This window comes from Capra hircus, unplaced genomic scaffold (assembly GCF_001704415.2).
Source record: "Capra hircus breed San Clemente unplaced genomic scaffold, ASM170441v1, whole genome shotgun sequence".
Classification (NCBI taxonomy): domain Eukaryota; kingdom Metazoa; phylum Chordata; class Mammalia; order Artiodactyla; family Bovidae; genus Capra; species Capra hircus.
This window is the reverse complement of record NW_017194415.1, coordinates 1-20,757: the sequence shown is the minus strand read 5'-3', so window position 1 is coordinate 20,757 and position 20,757 is coordinate 1. Positions and strand designations below refer to the sequence as shown.

The window sequence follows — 20,757 nt, the reverse complement described above, 5'->3', positions numbered from 1 at the left end:
AATGTGTGAGACATAATTTTCTTAATTTTTTCCTGTGCAAATTCTCTCCCTCTCTCTCCTCTAGTTATAAAATGTAGGAGTGTAATGGTCATGTCATAGGGAAAGGAAAGAATAGGGGCTTCCCTGATAGCTCAGTTGTAAAGAATCCACCTGCAATGCAGGAGACCCTAGTTCGATTCCTGGGTCAGGAAGATCACGAAGAAGGATAGGCTACCCACTCCAGTATTCTGGCCTAGAGAATTCCATGGACCATAGAGTCTATGGGTTGGCAAGAGTAGGACATGCCTAAGCTACTTTCACACAGAGGGAAAGAATATAGTCAACAATATTAAAAAAGAATAAAACAGTGTTTCAGCATTCACTACATCAGTGTTATGTGCTCTCCTGTCTATTGTGAGCTTTCTGAATTCTACTGGCATGTGTCTCTCTTGTTTTTATAAATTTAGGTATAACTTCATAATACATTATATTAGTTTCAAGTGTGAAACATAATGACTTGATTTTTATGTATTTGCACAATGACCATAGTAAGTCTAGTTAAACTCCGTCACCAACTTCAGTTCCAAATGTTTTGGAGTGATGAGAGCTTTTAATATTTACTCTCTTAGCAACTTTCAAATATGTAAGAGAGTATTATTAACTGTAGTCACGATGCTCTGCATTGCCTTCCTCATGAGTGTATTTATAACTGGAAGCTTGTGCTTTTGACCCCTTTACCCATTTTGCCCACCCTCCACCACCCCACTCCAACTCTGCCTACCATTAATGTGTTCTCTCCATCTGAGAGCTCAGGGTTTAGATTTTTGTGTTTCTTTTGCATTCCAAATATAAGTGAGATTATATAGTATTTGTCTTTCTGTCTGACTTGTTTCACTTAGCATAAAGTCTTCTAGGTCCATCTATATTGTCACAAATGGGAAAGCAGCTTATATTTTCCTGCTGAGTTGTATTCCATTGCATAATGCATAACATGCTTTCTTCATTCATCCATTGATGGACACTTTGGTTGTTTCCATATCTTGCCTACCGTAAACAATGCTGCAGTGAACATGTGGGTGCTTATATTGTTCCCAGTTAGTGTTTTGTTTTCTTCAGATAAATACCCAGAAGTGGAATTGCTGGATTGGATGGTAGTTCTTTCCATTTTGAGGAACAGGCATAGTATTTCTCATAGTGACTGCGCCAATTTATGCTCCTGTAAACAGCCCACAAATGTTCTTATTTTCTCCACATTCTCACCAAGACTTGATGTAGCTCGTCCTTCTCATTGTAGTCATGCAAAACTATGAGGTGGTAACTCATCATGGTTTTGATTTGCATATCCCTGATGCTTAGTAATGTTGAGCTCCTTTCTAGTACCTGTTGGCCATCTGTATGTCTTATAAGAAAAAAAAAAAATGTCTAGTCTGAACGTCTGCCATTTTTTCAATCAGATTGTTTTTGTTTTGTTTTTTTGTTATTGGGTCAAGTGAGTTCTTTATATATTTTAATATCAATCCTATCATGTATATGATTGCAAGTATTTTCCCCCAATCAGTAGGCTGCTTTTTCTTTTTGTTTACTGTTCACTTTACTGTGTATAAGCTTTTTTCTTTTTGCCATACCATGTGGCTTGTGGGATCTTAATTCCTGGACCAGGGATTCAACCCAGGTCCCAGCTGTGAAAGCACAGAGTCACACTCAATGGATCACCAGGGGAATTCCTGCTTTTTTGGTTTGATACAGTCCCACTTTACTTTTCACCTTTGTGTTTAGTGTCTTTTTTTTTTTTTTTAAGCACCAAGACAATGTTAAGGTCTATGTTTCCTCCAGAAATTTTATGGTTTCAGATTCATGTTTAATCCATTTTGAGTTTTCTTGTCTTTTTGCTTGTGTTGGTCTTCATTGCTGTGTGCAGACCGGTCTCTAGCTGGGGTAAGTGGGAGCTACTCTCTAGTTGAGGTGTGCAGGCTTCTCGCTGTGGTGGCATCTTTCTGCAGAGCACAGACTCTAGAGTGCGGGGGCTCCAGTAGATGTGGCAGGTGAGCGTATTTGCTCTGAGGCACGTGGAATCTTCCCAGACCAGGGATCAAACCCACGTCCCCTGCACTGGCAGGTGGATTCTTAACCACCAGACCACCAGGGAAGTCCATTTTGAGTTAATTTCTCTGTATGGTGTAAGATAGTAGCTCAGTTTTATTCTTTTGTAAGTGGCTATCAGTTTTTTCAACACCATGTATTGAAAAGACTGTATTTTCACCATTGTATATTCCTGGCTCCTTTGCTATAGATTAATTGGCTGTAGAATGTATGGGTTTATGTCTGGGCTCTCTATCTTGTTCCATGATGTATGTGCGTTTTTTATGCCAAACCATACAGTGTTATTTACTATAGTTTTGTAACACACTTTGGTACAAGCAAGCATTATGTCTCAGCTTTGTTTGACCCGGAGGGATGGTACGGGGAGGGAAGAGGGAGGGGGGGGGTTCAGGATTGGGAAAGCGTGTATACCTGTGGTGGATTCATGTTGATGTATGGCAAAACCAATACAATATTATAAAGTAATTAACCTCCAATTAAAATAAATAAATTTATATTAAAAAATTTAAAAAGAAAAAAAAAGATTGCTTTGGTTATCTGAGTTTTCTATGCTTCCATACACATATTACAATTTTTTTTTCTGATTTTGGTGAAAATGCCATTAGACTTTCAATAGGGATTGCACTGAATCTGCAAATTACTTTAGGTAGTAAGGATATTTCAACAATATTATTATTCTAATCCCTGAGCAAAAAATTTGTTTGTATTTTCTTCAATTTCTTTCACCAATATATTATAGTTTACGGTGTTTACACTGTAGTTTGCAATGTTCTTTCATTTCTGATATTAAATTTGAGGCTTCTCTCAGTGAATCTAGCTAAAGTTTTTAAGTTGCTTACCTTTTTAAAATAAAAACAGCTTGTAGTTTTGTTGATCTTCTCTCTTATTTTTTCCCCCTTGTTAGTCTCTGTTTCATTTATTTCCACTATGATCTTTATTTCCTTGCTTCTACTCACTTGGGACTTCCTTTGTTCTTCTTTATCTAGTTCCTTGAGTATAAACTTAGGCAGTTTATTTGAAATTTTTTTGTTTCTCAAGCATTCATTGCAATGAGCTTATCTTTTAGAACTTCTGTTTCTGCACCCCATACGTTTTGGTATGCTGTAATTCCATTATCATTTGTCTCAAGGTATTTTAAATTTTCTCTTTTGCTTTCTTCTTTGATTCATTGGTTGTTCAGTTGCATTTTATTGAATCTCCACATTGTGAATTTCCAGTTTTCTTTCTAATGTTGGATACTACTGTGGTTTCAAAGTATACTTTATATAGTTTCAATCTTTTTTAACTTACTACAAGTTTGTTTAGTGAGCCAACATATAATCTATCCTGAAGAATGTAAAGTGTGTGTTTGAGAAGAATATGTATTATGTTGCCCTTGAAAGCTGTATTCTATATATGCCTGTCCAGATGGATTTATACATGGTGTCATTTAAGGCCGATGTTCCCCTGTGTATCTTTTGGTCTGGATGATCTGTCCAGTGGTGAAATTAATGTCCTCGAGTGGACTATTAATGTCCTCAACTATTACCATATACTTGTCTACTTCTTCATTAGGTCTGTAAATCTTTGCCTTACATTAACATATTTAGGTTATCCAATAGCATAAACATTTTGACCACAAAATTCTATAAGCAATTCTATAATTAGTGTTTTGCAACCAGAATACAAATATATAAAATTATGTAAGTAAATGTATATTTATATGTAATATTTATTTATATATTTATCAAAAGACATACAAAAATATTTTTAGTTAAACTAGTTTAACATCTTTACTTTTTCAATAGTCTCAAACTGCAAACTATAGATATATGATATATATATATATATAATATTTGGGGGGTGGAAGCATTTTATAGCTGCAATTTAGAATGTAAAGGGTTTTTTTCTTTTTGGCCTTAGGTGTTGTCCAGCCACTCATGCATTCATCTTCATCAAATATTTGTAAGCATCCAGTGTGAGAAAGAATATCATCTAAAGAAAATTGTTCTTTGGCCTAAGAATGTGATGACAGAGTAGAAAGAATTAAGTAACTTCCTGCAAAATATATTATGCTCCAAAGAAGTCTCTGAACTGATTCTTGCAGACTCAGAAATCTGCTCTGATTCACGTACCCCTCTTGAGGCATAATAATTTTATCCATTCCATAGACTAATGCCAATTTATTCATCACAATTGGGCTTCCCTGGTGGCTCAACTAGTAAAAAACCCACTTGCCAATGCAGGAGACACAAGAGACCTGGGTTCAGTCCCTGAGTCAGGAAGATCCCGTGGAGAAGAAAATGGCCATCTACTCCAGGGTTCTTGCCTGGAAAATGCCATGGGCAGAGGAGCTAGAAGGCTGTAGTCCATGGGGCTGCAGAGAGCTGGACACAACAGAGCACACGTGCACACACACACGCATTAGTCACAATCATAACTATAGTGACTATAGTTTGGACAGTCTATTAGACCCGTCATTTCTCTGTGCAGGAGTATCTAAAGGGAAAGTCAAACAGCAACTAGAAGTTCCTTTTATGAGAGCAAAGAATCAAAATAAGTATTAGGAACAGCAAAATGTTGAATAGTATCCCATGCACTCATGTCAAACACGTGGTCTTTCCTAAGGGGCTGGAAGACTCAGGAGCAGGGCCCCTCGTGCCTGTGCACCGCCAAACCTTGTACGTGTGCCTCTCCTGACTCTGACCTTCCATAGCCAGCTGTCCCATCCCCACTGAAGAAGCACACATTCACTTTTCAAATCCCCTGCAAGCTTGAGGAAATTCTGCTAGGCTTGATATCACATTTTCTCTCCAAAGTGCCTTTGTATAAATTGCTTCTAGTCCTATTTATGTCTGTAAGTTCAACTTTAGAGGGGAAATCCTGTCAACTGCAGTTGATATGACTATGTATGCAAAAAAATTTTTTCTAAGCCCATCGATTGGTAAACATTTAGAAATAATTAGGAAGTTTGGTTATAATATCAGCATACATAAATTAATTACTTTTATATATGTCAGAAATATTGAGAAATTAAAATTTTAAGGTGTACTCTATAATAGCATAAACTATCGAGTAACTAAAAGAAGAAATATAATAAAATGGGAAAGACCTCTACAGAGGACAGTATAAACACCTTGACCAAGCAGTTCCACTTGTAGATATTTATCCAACAGAAGTGTTTATCTATGTGCACCAAAGGACCAGTTCATAACAACATTACTTTTATTATCCCCAAACTGCAACCAATCCACATATATATCAATAGGAAATAAATAAAATGTGTCATATCCAATCCCTGGATGACTACACAGCAAGGAGAATGAATGAACTACCCGGAAATGACATGGATGAGTGTGGCAATCGTAATATAAAAGGAAAGTGACCGATTCTGTACTATTGAGAGTTATATTTGAAAGGGTTGGGCTTAAGTTCTATTTCTTAACCTGATAATAGTGACATGCGTTCACTTTGAGACAGTTTATCAAGTTGGAGGTTTTCTCACAGGAGAAATGGAAAAAATAATTTGTGGGGGATTGTACGAGCTCAGCCTTTCATCATGAATTCTGTTGTTGTTTAGTGGCCAAGTCAGGTCTGACCCTTTTGCGAGTCCATGGACTATAACCCTCCAGGCTCCTCTGTCTATGGGATTTCCCAGGCAAGACTGCTGGAGTAAGTTGCTGTTTCTTTCTCCAGATGCTGTATCATAACCAAAAACACAGTATGGGATGAATAGTGGCACAAGATTTATTTAGAAATCCAGGTAAAATTCCCTGCATCTAGAGAGACAACTCAAAGTGATTATGAAAAAGAAGAAAGTTAGATACAAAAATAATCAGTATATTGAAAAGATACATGATTATGAAGACTATTATGAAGATAAGTATCAGAAACTAAAGAAAAAGTCATGAGGATTTTCCCCAAAAAATACATGTAGAGAGAAGGTGAAGATCTAGATTTCAAAGTCAAAGCCAAGATGCTCCAATATAATGATGCAGGAAGCTGGCACATGACCCACATGGATAGGAAGGGGAGAATCAGGGTGAAGTCCTCTACATTCCATCAAGCTGATTCATGAGCCTTTTTATAGGCAGATGAATAAGAAAAAAAATCAGCATCATTTGGAAATGAATTTGTCCGAGGAACAGCAAGGTTGATTTGTGAGATGGTGGTTCTTTGGTGAGATTTTCAGCAGCAGGAAGGCTGGCATATTCAGTTACACAGATAATTAGGGTATTTTAGGTGATGGAGAGTCTAGGTACGAGCCCTGGGGCCCTTCCATCCAGGGGCTCTGGTTTTCCAGTTGATATGTCATTTCTATAGATACCGGGCATATAGCTCAAAGCCTGCAGTCTGGCCCAAGATGGAGTCCTGCTTTCAAGATGGAGCCGGTTCTGTCTGTTTCCTCCTTCATATATATACCTATGGTTGATTCATGTTGATATATGGTGGAAACCATTGCAATATTGTAATTATCCCCTAATTAAAAATAATATTTAAAATAATTACCAACCCAATTCCATTTGATTCCTACAAAATCAAATTGATCATAATATATGAGCATTCAATATCTTAAATTTCATCAACTGTTAACTTCAGTAGAAGCTTTTAAGCCAAATGGAGAACTTTCATTATGACAGATAACACTTCTGCTGTGCAAGGGTAGTGGAAAGAGAAAATACTCACAGTGAACAGTGAGTCAGGACACATGTCCATTATATATATGTATATGTATATATATATATATTTTTTTTTTTTGGAGAAAATGTGCCCTGAGGAAATGATGTTCTTTGCCTATTTGCATGTGGTAAAAGGACTGACTGTTTGGATTGAGCCAAGGGAGGAGCAAGAGTGGAAAGTAAAGGGATTTGGAGAATTCTTTAGATGGAGGTAGGTGTGAGGGCAGAAAGTGCTTCCCCCTTGTGTCCCACATCAATGACCTCCAGAGTGTTTACCACGAAGGAGACACGGGACAGCTACAAGTTTGGGATCTCTTATCCCATCTCTGTCTTTAGGTGCATCGATACTTATACAAGAGAGCGTAAACGGAGTATCCATGGTGGCAGGCGTGCAAGATGTGTGTGGACAGCACAAGCTCGCTCTGACTATGGCTGGCCCTGCTGTACATGCTGTTAGTCAGAAGCAGAGAATAACATCCCTCAGGAAGCCTAGCCATCGAACTTGAAGGCAGGCTAGTTTTCCTCTTAGGTTACACGTGCATGGAAAAGACAGCAATTCTTCTTTCCTAAGATTCCATGTTGTAAACATGGATTTGTTGTCCTTATCAGCAGTACTGTCAACCAGCTTATAGTAACATTGTCATAGGATTCTCAATAGTTCAACTTTGGACCCACAGACCCACTTTTTGATGGACAAGTTCAACAAGAGGCAAATGAACACGGGATCTACTTGTTCTACCATACATCACATGACAGAGATGGCCGGCCCATGGAAAATTAGAATCGTCTTGTTCAGCTCAGTTCAGTCACTCAGTCGTGTCCGACTCTTTGTGACCCCATGAATCGCAGCACGCCAGGCTTCCCTGTCCATCACCAACTCCTGGAGCTTACTCAACTCATGTCCATTGATGCCATCCAGCTATCTCATCCTCTGTCATCCCCTTCTGCTGCTCTCAATCTTTCCCAGCTTCAGGGTCTTTTCAAATGAGTCAGTTCTCCACATCAGGTGACCAAAGTATTGGAGTTTCAGCTTCAACATCAGTCCTTTCAATGAATAGTCAGGACTGATTTCCTTTAGGATGGATTGGTTGGATCTCCTTGCAGTCCAAGGGACTCTCAAAGAGTCTTCTTCAACACCACAGTTCAAAAGCATCAATTCTTTGGTGCTCAGCTTTCTTTATAGTCCAACTCTCATATCCACCCATGACTACTGGAAAAACCATAGCTTTGACTAGATGGACCTTTGTAGGCAAAGGAATTCTCTGCTTTTTTTCTTTTCTTTTTTTTTTTTTTTACTTTATTTTACTTTACAATACTGTATTGGTTTTGCCATACATTGCCATGAATCCATCACGGGTGTACATGCGTTCCCAAACATGAACCCCCCTCCCACCTCCCTCCCCATAACATCTCTCTGGGTCATCCCCGTGCACCAGCCCCAAGCATCCTGTATCCTGCATCAGACATAGACTGGCGATTCATTTTACATGATAGTATACATGTTTCAATGCCATTCTCCCAAATCATCCCACCCTCTCCCTCTCCCTCAGAGTCCAAAAGTTCGCTCTACACATCTGTGTCTCTTTTGCTGTCTTTCATATAGGGTCATCATTGCCATCTTTCTAAATTCCATATATATGTGTTAGTATACTGTATTGGTGTTTTTCTTTCTGGCTTACTTCACTCTGTATAATCGGCTCCAGTTTCATCCATCTCATTAGAACTGATTCAAATGTATTCTTTTTAACGGCTGAGTAATACTCCATTGTGTATATGTACCACAGCTTTCTTATCCATTCATCTGCTGATGGACATCTAGGTTGTTTCCATGTCCTAGCTATTATAAACAGTGCTGTGATGAACATTGGGGCATATGTGTCTCTTTCAATTCTGGTTTCCTCGGTGTGTTCTGCACAACAAAGGAAAATATAAGCAAGGTGAAAAGACGGCCTTCAGAATGGGAGAAAATAATAGCAAATGAAGCAACTGACAAAGAACTAATCTCAAAAATATACAAGCAACTCCGGCAGCTCAATTCCAGAAAGATAAACGACCCAATCAAAAAATGGGCCAGAGAACTAAATAGACATGTCTCCAAAGAAGACATACGGATGGCTAACAAACACATGAAAAGATGCTCAACATCACTCATTCTCAGAGAAATGCAAATCAAAACCACAATGAGGTACCACTTCACACCAGTCAGAATGTCTGCGATCCAAAAGTCTGCAAGCAATGAATGCTGGAGAGGGTGTGGAGAAAAGGGAACCCTCCTACACTGTTGGTGGGAATGCAAACTAGTACAGCCACTATGGAGAACAGTGTGGAGATTCCTTTAAAAATTGCAAATTCCCTGCTTTTTAATAGGCTGTCTAGGTTGGTTATACCTTTTCTTTCAAGGAGCAAGCCTCTTTTAATTTCATGGCTGCAGTACCATCTACAGTGATATTGGAGCCCCCCAAAATAGTCTCTCAATGTTTCCATTGTTTCCCCATCTATTTGCCATGAAGTGATGTGACCAGATGCCATGATCTTAGTTTTCTGAATGTTGAGTTTTAAGCCAAGAGTATTAAGCCTCTTTCAGTTTCATCAAGAGATGGCTGACCCATGGAAAATTAGAATGGTCTTGTAGATGTGCAGTAAAGAACCAACTTAGAGATGACAACACACGAGGTTGATATGTTGTTTCTCAATATGGTACATATTTTGACCTAATGGCCACTATGTGGTTCCCATATAGGTAGTACCATGTATATCCACACAGGTAGTATACGTGGTTTGAGAAAGTGAAGTAGCAGTGAACCCTCTCACTTTAACTCAGGGTAACATATATGGGAATCTGTTCTTTCCCTCCCCATGGATCTACACTCTCCTGGAATGAAGGTTTTAATACTATGAAAGTCACATGTTTTAGGGAATAAAGTCTATGTTTAAACTGTCACCTGGTCATTTTGGACTCCTCATCTAGATATACCAGTGGTCAGAGAGAGGAGTTACTAAATGCTGAGGGGTAATTATCGTGAAAAGATAGAGGGCAGGGAGAAATAGTCTGCACATAATTTCCTTGGAGTATCTCATGGTGTGTCCAGGCCCAGCAATAGAAAACCACATGAACAACGACAGCAACTCTAGCTCGCCAAGGACATAGTCACTGAAGTCCGACATCTATTCATCCTTCCTTGCGATGTAAATGCAAGTGTCCTTGAGCAGGAACAGAAGACTTCATCCTGGATGAGTCTGTTTATTATTAGGTAAATCACACCACACAATAAAATGGGTTTTTTTTAATAATGAGATAATAATTAGGAAGGCGGCTAATAGGATGCTCATATTGGATAAGACATATAATATATAAATCTCTAAATGAGGAATGTGGTGCAATAAATCAAACACATACAGAAGAATTGTGGTACACCATTTATTGAGAAACATACAGGTAAAACCCAAAGTGATTGTAAAAGGAGAAAGCATGATACAAGAACTATGAGGGTAGCAAAAGAGAAAATATGATTATAAAGTTTATGATAGGCTATACAAACCTATAGGAACATTCTGAGATCTGGTTTTCTTAAGTTACTCAGAAGAACTAGACGGTCAATCCTATTTTCAGAGTCAAAACCAAGACATACTTCCTTATCACACATGCAGGAAGTTGGCACATGGTCCTCCTACACCAGAGGAAGACAATTGGAGGAAGCCCCCCTGCACTCCGTCAAGCTACTTCACAAGCTCTTAAGCAAGGAGATGAGTAACTGAAATTCTGGTCGAGCATGTCAGTTGTCAGCACAGTCTAGGCAGTGATTTTGTTTTGTCCCCAGGTAGCAAGTCAATTAATAGAAGGTGCTGTATAGGGACAGTGGATGCTTGGCAAGGTGATCAGCAGCAGGAAGGCTGGCAGCAGCTGGACACACAGCTAGGGCGGCAGCGGGTGGTCCGACAGCAGGTGGTCTGACAGCAGACAGGGCGGCTGCAAGGCTGGCAGCAGCTGGATCCACAGCTCTGGGCTTGGCAGCCAGGCAGGCAGCAGCATGTGGGGTGGTAGCAGGTTCTATGGCAGTACACGGGTGCACAGGAAGCTGGCTGACAGCAGTTAGAACCACCGCAGGTTTGTCCACAGCTGCTGGATCCACAGCAGGTGGGCTGACAGCAGCTGGTCACACAAGTAGGTTTGCAGCAGGTGGTTTCAGTGATTTGACAGCAAGTTTGGGGGCAGGAGGGCTGACAGCAGCTGGACTCACAGCAGGTGGGCTGGCAGCAGGTGGTCACACAAGTAGGCTTGAGGCAGGTGGTCCTGCAGCACGTGGTCTGACAGCTGATAGGGCGACAGCAAGGCTGGCAGCAGCTGGACCCACCGCAGGCGGGCTGACAGCAGGTGGTCACACAGGTAGGTTTGGAGCAGGTGGTCCTACAGCAGGTGTGTTCACTAGTCTGATAGCAAGTTGGGGGGCAGCAAGGCCGACAGCAGCTGTGCTCACAGCAGGTGGGCTGGCAGCACGGGGAGCAGCAGGAGTGAGTCATTTTGTCAGTGGTGGAGTGTGGACTCCTGTTCAGAAGTGAGTTTCTCAGATTCTGATGACTACTTCTGTTCTGAGGCTTTTTATACACTGGACCCCCAGTGTTGGGACCAATAAGCAAGACTTTCCTTGTGTATGTCGTTTTTGTAGTCAATGGGAAATTATCCAAGAGGAAATGATTTCTTTAGTGTTTTGAGGCCTATTTAAATTAGTGTTTGATCTTCTTTTTAATTATTACTAGTACTTAAGAACCATTTCCAGAAGTGAAAAAGAATAAGGAATCATCGCAGCAGCATCTCTGGTCATGTGACATCATCAGGTCATGGGATAGTTCTTCCTGCCTTGGCCAGGGTCGGAACAGTCACCTTTTCTTTGTTCCTTTGACTGTGCTTAGGTTGAGACTTGCTGGATGCTGATGCATTCTGTGATGCATGAAGCCTGCTAAAGTCCAAGTCTGATCTCAGACAAAGTCTGAGATTCAAGATAATCACGTGTATCTATATACATGACTTTCTCTTTTTTTAATTTTTTTGAAATATAATTTTATTTACTTTAATTGGAGGTTAATTACCTTACAATATTGTATTGGTTTTGTCATACTTCAGCATGAATCTGCCACAGGTATACACGTGTTCCCCATCCTGAATCCCCCTCCCACCTCCCTCCCCATACCATCCTTCTGGGTCGTCTCTGTGCCAGGACTTGGAAGCAACTTAGATGTCCATCAGCAGATGAATGGATAAGAAAGCTGTGGTACATATACACAATGGAATATTACGCAGCCATTAAAAGAATAGATTTGAATCAGTTCTAATGAGGTGGATGAAACTGGAGCCTATTATGCAGCGTGAACTAAGCCAGAAAGAAAAACACCAATACAGTATACTAACGCATATATATGGAATTTAGAAAGATGGTAACGATAACCCTGTATGCAAGACAGCAAAAGAGACACAGATGTATAGAACAGTCTTTTGGACTCTGTGGGAGAGGGAGAGGGTGGGATGATTTGGGAGAATGGCATTGAAACCTGTATATACATGTCTTTCAAATCAGTAGTGACTGACCTAAAATGTTTCCCAGCTTCATTAGGTACATTTAGGTAGAACAACCTGTTGACAGGTTGTTCTTCACTAGCTTTTCAGCACCAAAGCTGGAATGCAGGCAAAAGCTCTACCCTGTTTTCAGGCAACATCAATGCATTAATGTCCCATAACTATTTTTAGCTGGATCAATCACCTCTGGTGAGACATCACAACTCGCACATGCTTTCTTTTATAATTTGTGACAAATAGGTAGATAGGATGATAAATTGATAGATTTATAGATTTCAATAGATGTGAAATGTGTCGGCCATAATTTCTTAGAGTTTTTCCTGTCCTCTCTTTCAGGTACACATGTAACAGTGTAACTTCCATGCCATAGGGAAAGCATACAACCAACAGCGGTGGAAACAATGAAAGTGTTTCAATATTTCACTACAGCAGTGTCATGTACTCTCCTGCTATGAGACTTCTGAACTCTACCGGTATGTATCTATCCTTGGTTGTTTGTTTTAAACTGAGCTGTAATTGACATGGCGTTATATTGTTTATAGGTGTTCCACATAATAATTTGATATTTGTAGATGTTGCAGAGTTATCACTGTAGGAAGTCTCGTTAACGTTAACATCTGTCACAATTGATAGTTACAAAGTCTTTTTTCTTGCATGAGAGCTTTTAAAATCTACTTTTCTAGCAACTTTCAAAGATTTCAGAATTATTAACTCTGGTCATTATGCTGTACGTTACATTCCCCATGCGTTTGTTTTATAAGCGGAAGCCTGTACCTTGTGATCCCATTTACCTGTTTCACCCACCCCAGCTCCTACCTCTGGCTACCATTGATGTGTTCTATCTGTGAGCTCAGTTTTGCAAAAAAATTTTTTAAGATTCCGTGTATAAGTGAGATCACATGGTAATTGTCTCTCTCTAGCTTATTTCATTTAGCTTAATGTCCTCAAGGTCCATTCACATTGTCGTAAATGGGAAGATATCCCTCTATTCATCATTGAATAACATTCCATTATATAAGATGTTCCATGTTTTCTTTATCCATTCATCCATTGACAGACACTTTGGTTGTTTCCATGTCTTGGCTTGTGTAAACAGTGCTATCATGAACATGTGGCTGCATAAATATTTTTGAGTCAGTGTTTTTGTTTTCTTTAGAAAAATGCCAAGAAGTAGAATATTTAGATCATATTCTAGTCTCTCCATTTCCCATTTTTCACTTCTGAGGAATCTCCGTACCCCATACTGTTTTTCATAGTGGCTGCACCAATTCACATTTCAACTAACAGGAAATGGGGTTCCCTTTTCCATATTCTCATTAAAACTTTGTATGTCACCTTTTTATGATAGCCATGCTAAAACCAGTATGAACTGATATCTCATTGCGGTTTGACTTGCATTCTTGTTGATTAGTGATATTAAACACTTTTTCATGTATCTGATGGCCATTTGCATGTCTTCTTTGGAAAAGTATCTCTTTAGAACCTCTGCCCATTGTAAATGAGATTGTTTCATTTTGCTATAGACTCATGTGAGTTATGAGTGATGTGAGTAATTGAGTTACACATTGAATATCAACCCTTTATGAAAATATTTTCTCTCAATTCAACAGGTTTTCCTTTCATTTGGTTGATAGTTTCCTTTTCCAGGCATAAACTCTTTAATTAGTCCCACTTTTAGATCTGTTGCCTTTACTTTTGGTGTCAAACCCAAAAAGTCTACCCTGAGACCAGTGTCAAGCAGCTCACTATCTATTTTCTCTTCCAGGGGTTTTGTTAGCCCAGGTCTTAAGTTCAAGTTTTTAATCCATTTTGAGTTACCTATTTCACTCACCCCATCTCCTACCTCTGGCTACCATTGATATGTTCTATCTATGAGCTCAGTTTTACAAAAACTTTTTTTAAGATTCCATGTATAAGTGAGATCGCATGGTATTTGTCTCTCTCTAACTCATTTCATTTGGCTTAATGTCCTCAAGGCCCATCCGCATGGTCATAAATGGGAAGATAGCCCTCAGGAAGAGTCCATTGAGTCTGAGGAGTCCAGCTTCATTCTTTGGCACAGGGCTGCCCAGTTTTCCCACCACAATTTATTTAAAAGATTGCAATTTCCTTATTGTATTAATATATTCTTGGCTCCTTTGGAATAAATTAGTAGGCCATAGAATGTGTGGACTTATTCCTGGCCTCTTTATTCTATTCCACTGATCTAGGTGCCGGTTTTTTCCAATCCACACTGTTTTGTTAGTATAGCTCTGTAATACTGTTTGGAATCAAGGAAATGATGCTTCCAGCTGTGTTCTTCTTTATCACTATTGCACTGGCTATTTTGTGGTTCCATACACATTTTAATTGTTTTCCTTCCTTCTGCCATTGGAACTACATTATCATTTTATCCTTTCTACACTATCATTTTATCACTTCTACTGCTATTGACTGTATGTTTTCCCATTTCATGGCAATCATAGTCTAGCATATATATCTAGAAGAGAGAAAATGAGGCCTAAAAGCTTTAAGAACTTGTGGCTAAGATTCCACATTTGTTGGAATATGTAAATTTGCAGATTCAAACATACCTTAGTTATTCTCCTATCTAACCCACTTGTCACAAATTATAGAAGAAAGTATATGCAAGTTGGGATGTCTCACCAGAGGTCATTAGCCTAACTAGAAAACAGCAGTGAAGCAGTAAGGAAGGGATGCTGTTTGAAAATAGGATTCAGCTTGGCCTCTGTTCCAGTTTTGGTGCTGATTTTCATTTGAAAAACAATGTGGCAACCATCCTCCACTCAGATGACCCTGATAAAACTGGGAAACATTTCAAACCAGTTGCCAAATGTAGTTATATATAGATAGATACATGTGGAAGTCTTAACTCTGACTTTGTCGGAGATCAGGCTTGAACTCAAGCAGGCTTCATTCATCACAGAATGCATCAGCATCCCAACCCTTTCGAGGCACGCCTCAATCTAAGTAGAGCCAAAGGAACAAAGCTGTGAAAAAGAGAACAGTTCTGCCCTTCACAGAGCCAGCAGGAACTACCCCATGACCAGATGATGCCACATGACCAGAAATGCTGCTGGTGATGATTCCTGATCTTTTCATTTCTAGGAAGGATTCTTAAGTACTAGACCCAACTAAGGAAAAGATCAAACACTGATTTACAGAGGCCTCTCTATAAAACACTAAGAAGGCAACTTCCTCCATGACAATTATCCAAAACTACAACCATAACATAAATAACAACCAGGAAAGTCCTGCTTATTGGTCCCAACATTGGGGTCCAGGATATAAAAGCCCAGAACAGGAGAAGCCCTCAGAATCTGAGAAACTCATCTCTGAGCCGGAGTCCACCCTCCACCACTGACACCAATGACCCCCTCGTGCTGCTCCCCGCACTGTCAGCCCACTTGCTGCAGGACCACCTGCTGTGAGTCCCAGCTGCTGCAAGCCCTGCTGCCCCCCCACTTGCTGTCAAACCACCTGCTGCAGGACCACCTGCTGCAAACCTACCTGTGTGATCAGCTGCCCCCTGCCCACCTGTTGCAGCAAACCCTGCTGTCAGCCCACCTGCTGTGAGTCCATCTGCTGCCAGCCCTCTTGCCCTCCAACTTGCTATCAAACTAGTGAAACCACCTCCTGTAGAACCACATGCCACAAGCCTACTTGTGTGACCACCTGCTGTCAGCCTACCTGCTGTGGGTCCAGCAGCTGCGGACAAACCTTCAGTGGGTCCAGCTGCGGCCAGCCTTGCTGCAGTCGGTGTACTGTGCCCCTGTGTACTGCCACAGAATCTGCTACCACCCCACGTGCTGCTGCCTGCCTGGGTGCCAAGCCCAGGAATGTGGGTCCAGCTGCTGCCAGCCTTGCAGCCGCCCCTGTGTGCTGTCAGACCACCTGCTGCCGCCCCAGCTGTGTGTCTACCTGCTGTCGGCCTTCCTGTTGCTGATCACCTCACCAAAGCACCCCTGTCTCCTAGCAACACTTTATAGCAACTGAGTTGCTACTTGGGGACAAAAAATGATTCTTAGACTTTGCTGACAACTGGTATGCTCTACCAGAATTTGTTAACCCATCTGCCTCTTTAAAAGCTTATAAATCAGCTTGATAGAGTGCAGAGGGTTTCCCCAGTTGTCTTTCTCTGGTGTAAGAGGATCATATGCCAGGCATCTTTGATAAGGAATTATGTCTCGGTTTTGGTTCTGAAATAGGACTGACCATGTTGTACTTCTAAGTAGCTTAGGAAAACAAGTCCTCATAATGTTTCATTAGGTTTCTGCAGCTTATCATAATTAAACATAATCATACGTTTCTCTATCAATATTCCCATGGCTCTTGTGACCTGCGTTTTCCTTTATGGTACCTTTGAATTGTCTTCCTAGAGGCATAGTCTTGCCTGTGTGTTTCTCAATAAATTCTTTGCCATAATCTTCCTACATTATGTTTGATTTTTACATGGCATTCCTGATATAGAGATTTAAGTACATACTACATACTATATGCATTATCCATTATGAGTATCATGTTAGCTCTCAGAATCAATTATTAGCTCATTAAGTAAATTGTGTAGTATGCTTTAGCTAACAATGAACACACTCTTCAAGGATAGAGTCTTCTGTTCCTGCTCAAAGGTGTTTACCTTTACATCCAAGGAAACCGATGCTTGCACCTCAGTGACTAAGCTGTAGTTGTTGTCTTTGTTTATGTACGGTTGCTGGGCATGGACACACCCTAAGATATGCCAAGGAAATTACGTTCAGACTATTTCTCCCTACTCTCTACCTCTTCTTGATAACCATCCCTCAGCAATTAGTAACTGTAGAAGAACCCCTGTCCCCACACAACACCTTATGTTAACTGACTTGCTACTGAGGACAAAAAATAACTCCTTAGACTTTGCTGACAACTAGTATGCTCCACCAGAATTTGTTACAAATCTCTCTTAAAAAAACTTGTGAATCAGCTTGATGGAGTTCAAAGAGCTTCCCACTGGTCTACCTACATGAGGAATGCAAACTGATCAGATGATGAACATGACTGAGTGACTGAACTGAACTGAACTGATATTCCTTCAAAGAGATGTGACTTTCACAGTGTTAAAGCCTTCAATCCTGGATGGGAAGCACAGATTCCCAAGAATGTTACCTTGAGTTCAGTTGAGAGGATTCACTCCTACATCACTTTCTGAAACCATGTGTACTACCTCTGTGGATATATTTGGTCCTACCTAAGAGGAATCAGGTAATGGTCTTTGGGTCAAGATATACACTACATCCAGAAGACACGATATCAAAACCATGTGTTGTCACCTCTAAGTTGGTTCTTTGCTCCACATTTGCAAGACCACTCCAATTGTCCATGGGGCCAGTCATCTCTGTCATGTGATGTATGGTAGAACAGGTAGCTGTCATGTTCGTGTGCCAGTTGTTGGTCTTGTTCTTCAAAAAGTGGTCTCTTGGTCCAAACTGATGCTATTCAGAATCCTATGCCAATACTACTCTAGCCAACAGTACAGCTGATAGGGATGAGAAATCCATGTTTAGAACATGCAGTCCTAGAAAGGAGAACCTGTCTCTTTTCCTACTAGTCTGAGAGGATAACTTGCCTTTGTGTGGCGTGGTGAATGAGTTATGACGCTAGCGCATCGGTGCTCAGCAACATTCTCTGCTTCTGACTGGCAGCACGCAGAGCAGGGGCAGCCATGGTGAGAGGGAGCCTATACTACTGGGTTCACACAATCCTCTATCACTGCCAGTGGAAGCTTTGTTCATGCTCCCTTGTGCAAATATTGATGCACCCGAAGACAGAGATGGGATGAGCTGTTCCACATTTGTAGTTGTCTAGTGCCTTCTCTATCATGAACACTCTGAAGATCATTGATGTGGGACACAAGTGGGAAATACTTTCTGTCCTCAACCCATCTCTATATAAATAATTATTCTCCAAGTCTCCTTATGTTCCTGCCTTGCTTCTCCCAAGCTCAATCCAGTCAGGGCTTTCACCACTTGTAAACAGCCAGCGAACATCACTGTGAGGCCACTTTTCCGCAAAATAAATATGTCGTGCCCACGTGTACTGTTGATTGTTCACTGTAACTGTTTTCTCTTTCCACTGCCTTTGAAGAGCAAAAGTGTTATCTGTAGTACTCAAAATTCTCCACCTGGTATAAAAACTTCTGTGGGGCTATGGACTGGTGAAACTTAAGGCATTGCATGTTTATATATTATGATCAATTAGATTTTGCAAGAATCAAGTGCAGTTATTACCTGTGTATTCTTTAGTCATTGAGGGCAGAACAAAACTCTACTGTTCTCCTTGGATGTGGTACAAGTTCTCATACCTTCCAATAGCTTGACTTTGTTGCTCTTCAGTCTCTCTGCTGTATCCAATTCTTGGCAACCCATGGACTGCAGCACATGAGGCTTCCCTGTCCTTCACCATATCCTGGAGCTTCCTCAAGCTCATGTCCATTGAGCCGGTGATGCCATCCACCCATCTCATCCTCTGTCATCCCCTCCCCTCCTGCCTTCTATCTTCCCAGCATCATGGTATTTTCCAATGAGTCAGGTCTTTGCATCAGGTAGCAAAAATATTGGAGCTTCAGCTTCAGCATCAGTTCATCCAATGAAAATTCAGGCTTAATTTCCTTTAGGATTGACTGGCTTTATCTCTTTGCAGTCCGAGGGATTCTCAACACCACAGTTCAAAAGCATCAATTCTTTGGCACTCAGCTTCTTTAAGGTCCAACTCTCATATCGAAACATGACTATGGGAAAAACCATAGCTTTGACTATAGGGAACTTTGTCAGCAAAGTAATGTCTCTGCTTCTTTATATGCTATCTAGGTAGGTCATAGCTTTTCTTCCAAGGAGCAAGCCTCTTAATTTTATGGTTGCAGTCACCATTTGCAGTTATTTTGGAGCCCAAGAAAATAAAATTGGTCACGTTTTCATTGTTTCCCCATCTGTATGCCATTAGAGGTGGGACTGGATGCAATAATCTTAGTTTTTTGAATGCTGAGTTTTAAGCCTTATTTTCACTCTCCTCTTTCACATTCAACAAGAAACTCTTTAGTTCCTCTCGCTTTCTGCCGTAAGGGTGGTGTCATCTACATATCTGAGGTTATTGATATGTCTCCTGGCAATCTTGATTCCAGCTTGTGCTTCATCCAGCCTGGCATTTCACATGATGTACTCTGCATATAAGTTAAATAAACGTGGTGACAATATATAGCCTTGAGGTACTCCTTTACCAATTTTGAACCAGTCTGTTATTCCATGTTCGATTCTAATTGTTGTCTCTTGACCTGCATACAGGTTGCTCAGGAGACAGATATGGTGGTCTGGTATGCCCATCTCTTGAAAACTTGGAAGTTTATTGCTAATTTGTGTTAAGTCAGGCAAAACCAGTACAATATTATAATTAGCCTCCAATTAAAATAAATAAATTTATATTTAAAAAATGAATTCAGTAGTTACAGCAAAAAAAAAAATAGTGAGGCATATAGGTGCTTCCCAGGGGTGCTAACGGTAAAGAATCCGCCTGCCAGTGCAGGAGACTTAAGAGACAAGGGTTTCATCCCTGAATTGGGAAGATCCCCTGGAGGAGGGCATGACAACCCTCTCCAGTATTCTTGCCTGGAGAATCCTATTTACACAGGAACCTGTTGGCCTATTTAGTCCATAAGTTTGCAAAGAGTTGGACATGACTGAAGCAACTTAGCATGCACCCATGCAGGCATACAGTGTTAAACAAGAGACAAAACCTTAGATTATCATGAAACAAGTAAGGGAAAAACCAGTTCTCTAGTGATGAATAGATTTGTTTTTATGTGATATTCTTGAAAATATAACAATTGTGTTTTTTCAAAGCCATCTGCTTATAGACCGGTTGACCCGTAAAAGCAGGGGGAAGAGAAAGAAAACACTTGTAGATTAATACATAAGTGGTTCAGGATGGGGAACACGCATATGCCCATGGCGGATTCATGTTGATGTGTGGCAGAACCAATACAATATTGTAAAGTAAAATAATAATAATAATGAAAAAATACACAAGTGGACATAATATGAAAGAAAGTAGTGGAAAATTAACACAACATTGTAAATCAACTATAATTAAATAGAAATAAGTTAAAAATAAAAATGATAACATAATGTATATGAAAAGTATGTTCCTTACATTCTCCCAATAAGACTAGTGAGTGGCTGAACAAGAATTTGAGTACTCTTCCATATGATTCCATACTCTTCCCGTAACTAAGTGAGTGATAGTTGCTCAGTTGTGTCCGACTCTTTGCAACCCCACGGACTGTAGCCTGTCAGGTTACTCTGTCCATGGAATTCTCCAGGCAAGAAGACTAAGAGCTGTGGTCTTTCCTTCCTTTATAGAGATTTTATGGTTGAAGATAAAATCAGAAGCACAATCTAAGAGTGAGTTTAGTAAAGAAAGTGC

The 20,757-nt window shown here is 40.3% G+C and overlaps 1 protein-coding gene and 1 pseudogene across 1 annotated transcript; one reads left to right on the top strand and one right to left on the bottom strand.

Annotated features, from left to right (window-relative positions):
• Window positions 1-10,142: 10,142 nt before the first annotated feature.
• On the bottom strand, window positions 10,143-11,325 carry LOC108634945 (keratin-associated protein 9-9-like). The gene has a single exon (XM_018045265.1). The coding sequence runs from the start codon at window positions 11,253-11,255 to the stop codon at window positions 10,614-10,616; it is 642 nt and encodes a 213-aa protein (XP_017900754.1). The 5' UTR covers window positions 11,256-11,325; the 3' UTR covers window positions 10,143-10,613.
• A 4,350-nt stretch (window positions 11,326-15,675) lies between these two features.
• Window positions 15,676-16,451, top strand: LOC108634944 (annotated as a pseudogene).
• Window positions 16,452-20,757: the final 4,306 nt, after the last annotated feature.

Bases quoted from the DNA above. Each gene is read 5' to 3' on its own strand.
- LOC108634945 (XM_018045265.1), bottom strand. From the start codon at position 11,255: ATGACTCACTCCTGCTGCTCCCCGTGCTGCCAGCCCACCTGCTGTGAG.